The sequence below is a fragment of the Megalobrama amblycephala genome, linkage group LG16 (assembly GCF_018812025.1).
Source record: "Megalobrama amblycephala isolate DHTTF-2021 linkage group LG16, ASM1881202v1, whole genome shotgun sequence".
Taxonomy (NCBI): domain Eukaryota; kingdom Metazoa; phylum Chordata; class Actinopteri; order Cypriniformes; family Xenocyprididae; genus Megalobrama; species Megalobrama amblycephala.
Window position 1 is genome coordinate 14,898,982 of NC_063059.1, and position 8,743 is coordinate 14,907,724.

Genomic DNA, 8,743 nt, shown 5'->3' on the forward strand with positions numbered 1-8,743 from the left:
AGACAAAACACAGGGCACATGTAACAGAGCCCCCCCCTCAAAGGAGTGGCTTCCAGACAGGGAGAGGAAGGCAGCCTGGCAACTGAGGCAGGGCAGACGGCCAGGGCGAAGAAGGCTGGACAGACAGCCAGGTCGACAGGCATGAAGACCCCCACGGCGGAGCAGACGACCACCACTGCAGGTCAGATGGGCTTGAAGGCCCCCACAACAGAGCAGATGACCACCACTGCAGCTCTAAAGGGCTTGAATACCCCCACGGCAGAGCAGATGAGCTGGAAGACCCCTACGGCAGAGCAGATGACCACTACTGCAGCTCAGACGGGCTTGAAGACCCCCTCGGTGGAGCAGACGACCACCACTGAAGCTCAGACGGGCTTGAAGACCCCCACGGCAGAGCAGACGACCACAACAACAGATCAGGTAGCACTGGGAACCAACATGGTTGAATAGGAGAAACTGAAACATGAAGCACAAAGAGGTTAGCATTGGCCACTAGGGCCATGACAGTACAGGCAGGGAGCTCAGAAAAGCCCTCCAGAGCTCTGACTGGAATGTCCTCTCTGGTCATGTAGCGGCGAGCAGACAGTTCAGGAACAACCTATGTGGTTGCGTCGGGACAAATGGACAGTTCTGGTATGATCTCTGCAGTCATGTCGAGGCAGACAGGAAACTCAGGGATGATCTCCGTGGTCGTGTCGAGGCGGACGGGAAACTCAGGGATGACCTTTGTGGTCGTGTCAAGGCAGACAAGGAACTCATGGATGACCTCTGTGGTTGTATCCAGGCAGACAGGAAGTCCATAGCCCACAAGGCTGGGTTCTGGGACTGTGGCAAACTCTAGAGTGGACACACGGACTGAGGCGGATGCTGGACTGGACTCATAGGTTGAATCAGGCTCAGGAGTGAAGTCATAGGCTGGATCAGGCTCTGGAGCGGATTCATGGACTGGAACAGTCTCTGGAGCGGATTCATGGACTGGATTTGATGAAGAATGCAGAACAGTTAGTTCATGCGTTCATGACCTCGAGGCTAGATTACTGTAACGCTCTACTGGGTGGTTGTTCCTCCCGCTTGATAAATAAACTACAGCTCGTACAAAATGCAGCAGCTAGAGTTCTTACTAGAACTAGGAAGTATGACCATATTAGCCCAGTTCTGTCATCACTGCACTGACTTCCTGTTAAACATCGTATAGATTTTAAAATCTTGTTAATTACTTACAAAGCACTGAATGGTTTAGCTCCCCAGTACCTGAGTGAGCTCTTAAAGCATTACAGTCTTTCACATTTATTGCGATCTCAGAATTCAGGCCAGCTGATAATACCTAGAATATCAAAATCAACCGCAGGCAGTAGATCCTTCTCCTATTTGGCACCTAAACTCTGGAACAATCTTCCTAGCATTGTTCGGGAAGCAGACACACTCTGTCAGATTAAATCTAGACTAAAAACACATCTCTTTAACCTGGCATACACATAACACATTATCAATTTATATTTTCAAATCCGTTAAAGGATTATTAGGCTGCATAAATTAGGTCAGCCAGAACCGGGAACACTTCCTATAACACCAGATGTACTCGTTACATCAGAAGAAGAATGGCATCTACACTAATATTAGTTTTTCTGTTTATCCCGAGGTTTACTGTAGTCAACCGGATCCAGGCCATATCCAGATGAGACCGAGGACCGGTGCCCTGACACGACCACAACGCAGCCCTGAAGTATCAACATAGATCGAGTCAACTAGATCATCCACTGTGAAGGCCTCAACGACACAACAGCCAGTGCTACAGTTCCTCAACAGACTGTCCATATCGGCGTAATGAATACGATCCTCAACTGGATGGAACTGAAATAAATACTTTGAATGTTGCGATCCTATCAGACTTATGATAGCAACCTGAATCGTAACAAAGCACTGTTCGCAAGAGGAGAACTGGCCCCCCGACTAAGCCTGGTTTCTCCCAAGGTTTTTTTTCTCCATTTAACACCTATTTGCCACCTGTTTGCCACCTGATGTCACCTGTTGGAGTTTGTCACCGGAGCTTGTCAGAGTTTTTATGGGCTAATTTAGTCAGAAACGGAAAATGTCCTTCAAAGCCACCTCATCAAATGGAATTAGAAAAGATAACTCACAGAACTAGTGAACAAATTCCTCAATAGAAAAGTCTCTTTGCCGAAGATGTAGTAGCTCGGCGACTGGATCCATAGTTGGACTGGGAATGCTCATAAAACCGCTGGATCTTGGTATGGCTGAGGATTCTATAACGGATGGGACAGGACAACGGAGTTGGAGATCCATGTGCAGGCTTTATTCATAAGAGCATAGTCATACAGGCAGTAGGTCAAACACCAGCAAACAGGAACAGGAAGGCAAGGAAAAAGAGTAGTCCAATACACAGGCTTTGGTCAAGGAAGGCAGCAAACGATCATCAAACAAAGAAACACAGAAACACAATCAAATAAAGTAACACAGTCTAGGCAAGGAACAAGGAGACCAGGTCAAACAAAGGCAAAACAATACTCAGCAATGAATGTGTGTGTGTGAGTGCAGCTTATAAAAGGTCACTGATGGGAAACAGCAATCAAGATTGGTTCCTAGGTGGGGGATTGTGGGAAATGGAAACAATACACGGACCCAGGGCACATGTAACAAGTTTATTTTGATACATGGTGTGGCTGCTGTATTTTGTAGTTTATTTTGATACACTTAAAATTAAGGTATTTGGTATTTTATTTTAAAATACATTTTGATGCATTTTTGCCCAAGCCTGTCCAGGCCTTCCAAGAACTCAAGATCAGATTCACATCAGTTCCCATTCTCCATCATCCCGATCCTAGCCTGGCATTCATTGTGGAGGTAGATGCTTACAGCACAGGTATTGGGACCAGTCTCTCACAATGTCACAGGTCATCAGCCAAAATGTTCCCCTGTGCATTCTTCTCAAGGAAATTATTATCTTCTGAATTAAATTATGATGTGGGAAATCATGAATTTTTGGCAATGAAAGCAGCTATGGAGGAGTGGTGTCACTGGCACACCATTCTTACTGACCATAAAATCTTGAATACTTGAGATCAGCCAAATGACTGAATCCCTGACAGGTCAGATGAGCACTATTCTTCACTTCATTCCATTTTACAGTCATTTACTGATCTGGGTCCAAGAACGCCGAAGCTGATGTTCTCTCACAACTCAACAAAGAGAATGATCACAACAGCATAAAAGAAACCAGACCCTGTTGTTGCTTGTCTCCTCATGTCAGAAGCTGCTTGCAGGGTGGGGGCATTGTTACAAATAAGTCTCCCACACCAAATATCTCGCACCACCAGAGGGAGCCTTCACCTGAGTATTAACTTCATTTGGATGCAATTTCCCATCAAACCTCATACCTGGGACTGATTACTTTGCACCTGCTGTCAATTACACATCCACTCACTCTCACATAAAAGACACTCTCATCACTCACTTGCACTTCAGTGTGAAGTCTTGATTAGCCCCGGTTGTCATTTCTGAGCATTTACTTCTTTTCTACCTGCCTGTGTATTGACTGTTTATCTGGATTCTGATTTCTGCTTCCTGCCTCGACCCCTCACCTGTTTATCGTTTGTGTTTTGCTTGCTGCCTCCCTGACTATCTGCCCGAATCCTGGATTTGTTCACTGGTTGTTTTCTGCACTGCCCTAAACTTCAGTTGTCTAATAAACTACAGATGGATTTTTTGTTTCTGCTTTATTATTTAATGTAAGTTTTTCTGTAGTTAATAAAGTGTTTCTTTGAGCCTTAACTCCCTCGGGTCAGCGGTCACGCCGGCGTGACCACCGCGGTTTTTTTCTTACCAGTGTGAAAGAGACCCAAAATACTCCGTCAATGTTGCACATACAATTAAGAGCTATACACCATTTTAATCTGTGGAATATCTTATTTTATTTGTGTACACTCAGAGTAAAAACAAAATGTTGTGCTTTTTGCAAAATAAAGAAAACTAACATGATGCGTGATCTCTCGTCTCCCTCTGAATCTGATAGTTCTCAGAAAATGAACTGTAACTTAGTGAATACTAATCACAAAAAAATGAGACTTTTGTCTAAAAAAACATTGAAATGTCAGGTTTTAAATCATGTAAGTCAAATCGAAAACAAAAATACTGTGTTTATGTAGTTCCTGGTTCCTGTTCTTCTTTAGATTAATTTGTGGACTAAAGGTGCACAGAGCGCCCTCCGGCTGCAAGTATGAATTGAAAACAGTATCCAGCGTTCATAGTGATGACAATAAATATTGAATAAATATTACTCCTCTGTATAGAAAATTGACAAACATATGAGAATCCATCAATATTTCTCCAAATGTGCATGCTTTTAAGCTAAAAGCCTATATGAAATGCCATAGAGGTAACATAACTGTTCAGACACTTTGCATCACAGAAATGCATTATATTTTAAAGAATATAATAGAATACCATTATTTTAAATTGTAATAATATTTCACAGTATTGCTGTTTTTTCTGTATGTTTGATTTTCACCATGATGAGCTTTGAGACATTGTAAGGAACCCTGCATCGGCCCAAAAACGGACTCCGACGCCCCCGGCGAAGGTTAACGCGTGTATGCCTTTTCAGCGTCTCTGAATGTTCACTTAATTTCACTCGTTTAATCTGACTCCAATTTCAAATGATTATTGCTCTTAGGTTGTGTTTCCAATTAGAAATTAATCATTTGTTATGTATTAATTTAGATATTCGATTATTCTGATTACCTTATATCTTCAATTATTTCGTTCACTGCAGTCCCGGTATCGCTTTAGAAGAGTCACTTTGGCCAACTTGCTCTTCCCGGACACAAACTCGTCAGTCTGACCTTAAACATTGGATGCAGGGTAAATATCTACCTTTAAGTCGGTCGCGCTCTGCTTACTCGTAACAAAAAGCATAGTTTTTTATATATTTACGAAAACTGCAACTTATTTAAGGCAGTGATTGTCAGAAATCGAAATGGACTTAATTGACGTGCCCTATGCTCCATCTATTAAACCTTCCTTATGAACAATCCTGAACACAGATTTGAGGTAATACCTTCGCTTTGATCTACTAGAAATAATGGATTAAGAATAATACAGAATCAACCAAATATAACCTTTTATTTGTCAAAGTAAAAATATATGATGCCAATTACATTACAATTAGACAATTAGAAGCCGATTCAGAAATAATAAATGCATAACATCAATTACTCATAGAAATGCATATATACACAGGGATGGGTGAATGTCCTCAGACATTCACCCATCTCTGCGGGGGGCCTGCAGAAGATCCCACTTGACTGCTTTGCTCGTTACCTTTTATACCAGAACCAGAACAAAAGGATCGTAAATGTTTATTACACCAACACCTGTTTTGGGGGAGAGGAGAAGAGACACCACCCAAAAAGAGGACAGAATTTACCTTAATTTTCCATCTTCTTCATAATCCTAGTGACTGCTGTGAAATTGAGACCATTTTACCAACCGCACTAAGACTTTTAAAATGATACCAAACATGAAAAGGGAAAAACAATAAATACACAAGTTACATTAAACATGTTGAATAACTTTCAGTCAGGGGGAAGGAGAGTTTGTGTGTGTGTGTGGTGGGGGGAGGCGTTGTCCTTTTGGGGTTGGGGCAAGGCGTTGCCCCTTGCTATTCTTTTAAGATCTTCTCTCCAGATACGCTTTATTGCTTTATTGCAGGATGCTTGATCTCAGTTTTTGTTTAGCAGGAAAATCAAGCCTTACACAATGATCAACAGAGGGTTTTTTCACAGCCTACCTGTCTGAAAGAGCTCATTATTATGCAGGTCATTAGAGCTCTTTATGCGATTCCTTTGTCTTCTCAGGTGAGAATCACCCATTATTCATGATGATTCACGCCTCCACGCATACTGTGTTTCTTGACCAAAGATGTTTTAGAAAATTTAAATCTCTCTATTGTTTTATATGAACAAGCAGGCAGCATAATTTTTACCTCATTTTGAAGCAAAAACTTTACTCTACAACCTCCAATACCCAGAAGACTTGTGAACACAGATTTAATATATATTTTTTGGCTTTATTTCAGTGACTTAAGTTTTTTGTTTTTTCAATAACCACGCATAAATGTTAGTCCTTCAAAAATACAAACATGTACATACATGTTCCTCACATATTATTGTAGCCTACTTTGTGCTGAATACAGTGTAATGACACTTTTTCCATTAATATGTTTATGAACAACTGAAAAAATCACAAATGTCAGGATATGTCAAAACTTCTCCAGGGCCAGGTGTGGTCTGTACACAGACAATCTGCATTATTCCTTCACTGGCCTTCTCCCCGCAACAGTTTGTGCATGTGAGCCTGCTTAAATTAAATTGCCTGCTTAAATATTTTACCATTTCAATTCGTTTTGTCTTGGGGCCAGTAACTAAGAACAAACACATACACTACACACACTTGAAATCAGATGGATTCATTCATAAATAAATAAACATTTCACTGCTGTTAACCAACACATACGTTCTAATGTGTCCACTCTACATCTAGCACATTGAATTTATTTTCTGTTTGTACACTTTTATTTTCCACTTAATGGCTCTAAAAATATCCATAAAGTACATATTGTTGTAATTTTAGATCATTTAATTCACAGTGATTGAAGATCACATAGATGATCATTACAATCATTTTGAAACATTCGCTCTAATTGGTGCAGATCTGTTGTTAAGCATTTTTCGGATTAAGTCTTTGATTTTAGCTGTGGTTAAAACATAAATGATGGGATTTAGCATTGGTGGAAGAGTTAATGAAAGAGTTCCGCCAATGATCTTGGCATTAGCAGAAGATGCAACAACAATATTAGATATTATGGGAAGATAGAATGATAAAACTACCAAAAGGTGAGAAACACAGGTCTTCAGTGCTTTAAAACGTCCTTCCCAAGTTGTAATTTTACATAAAGCAAGAAAAATGCCCACGTATGACAGCAGTATAATGAATGGTGGTGCTACAAGGAAAAAAGCTTCAATGATGAATACCATAAACTGATGAATGCTACTGTCATTGCATGGCATCCTCATCATTCTGTCATAGTCACAATACCAACTCTCTATCACATTGGATTTACAGAATGAAAGAGTGGTTATCATAGATGTAGTCATTGTTACCATACAGGTGTTAAATATCCATATTACTGAAAACACTATAGCCATGAACTTATTATTCACTATGGCATTATATCTAAGTGGCAAACAAATTGCAATGAAACGATCAAATGCCAGAACAACAAGAGTGTAAGTCTGCACAGTAATAAAGAAGCTCACAAAAAACATGTTTGCCAAACAAGCATTGTATGAGATGTACTGTGAGTCAAAAACAAAAAGCTTCATCATGTTAGGGATCAGTGCATTAATTTCACCAATATCAGCCAAGGCCAAGTTAAACACACAAATGTACATTGGACTGTGCAGGCTCCGGTGAAGAGCTATAATGAGAAGGACAATTAAGTTCCCAATTACAGAAATAAAATATATGATAAATAAGAATATATAGAAATAAGTGCTGTATGGTGCATCTGTAAGCCCAGTGATGAAAAAGTATTCTGGATGAACAATTGAGATATTTTGGGAAAAACTCATAGTAGCTTAGCGTTTGTTGTTTTGCACAGGCTGAAAATATAAATTACTATGAAGAAATAACCAAAATATGGACTTTACTAAACTGTCATCTCACACATTTAATATCTATTTTCAAATGTTGAAAATATATTGTTATTTAAACTTTCTGCATAATATTTGAATCACAAACTTGTCTAAATAATCTAAAAGTTTTAGAGCCAGAGCAAACAATGACAGTGTCTGAACGCTTGTGAGCTGCTTTGAATAAAATAAGTCCATATTTAATTCATATTTATATTTATAAATGCTTAAGTCCTTATTCTCTCATGTCGCAAAGATCATTAGACATCTGCGTCATTGAGTCTAAATATATCTACTGATTCGTCTCTTGAGAGCTTTCAGACAATACAATGATGTAATACTTGTACTTGTTGAAGTAAATGTTCTGGCCACAGCTTTAGTTTTGATAGACATTTTTCTTCACTGGCCACCCAATTCCTCTTTGTGTTCTCATTAGTGCATATTATTTTACAGTAACTCAAGGATATATTTAATGTTAAGTCTATGTGACAGCAACTGCAGAGCAACCTATGTCCATGTGTTTGCCTTAACATCAAGTGTAAATGGTTGAGATCCTCTGAGAGGAGTTCTATTAAATTATACCTTCATAATATACAGCAACTATAATAGATAACAACCTCTATAATATGCAATATTTATAATTATTGTATCCAAAAAATCAGGGGTTTTCAAACTGAGGTTCAGTGTTCACCACTTGTGGACATTATTTATTGTGAAACACTCTAAATAGTCTAATGACAACATAAAATGCAAATCATTGTAGAGGTAAACTTTATTATCCCCAGGGGGCATTTTGATACACAGCCAGCAGTAAAACCATACAGTCAACAAAACAAACACACACAGTTGGTACAAATTACAGTATGGCAGCTGGTACAAAAGAATTTTTAAATCTATTCGTCCGACAAAAAGGCAGATAATATCTACGAGTAGAAGGAAGCAACTTTCTGCAAGGGATGGCTTGAATCTCTCATAATTAACTCGGCCTTCCTCAGACTCCTAGCTTTATACAAATTATTCAAATCATTCAAAGT

At 39.6% G+C, this 8,743-nt stretch overlaps 1 protein-coding gene across 1 annotated transcript; it reads right to left on the reverse strand.

Annotated features, from left to right (window-relative positions):
* Positions 1–6,177: 6,177 nt before the first annotated feature.
* LOC125249688 (olfactory receptor 1-like) lies at positions 6,178–7,945 on the reverse strand. The gene has a single exon (XM_048162032.1). It carries the CDS (start codon positions 7,647–7,649, stop codon positions 6,696–6,698), a length of 954 nt encoding a protein of 317 aa, XP_048017989.1. The 5' UTR covers positions 7,650–7,945; the 3' UTR covers positions 6,178–6,695.
* Between the last annotated feature and the right edge of the window lie 798 nt (positions 7,946–8,743).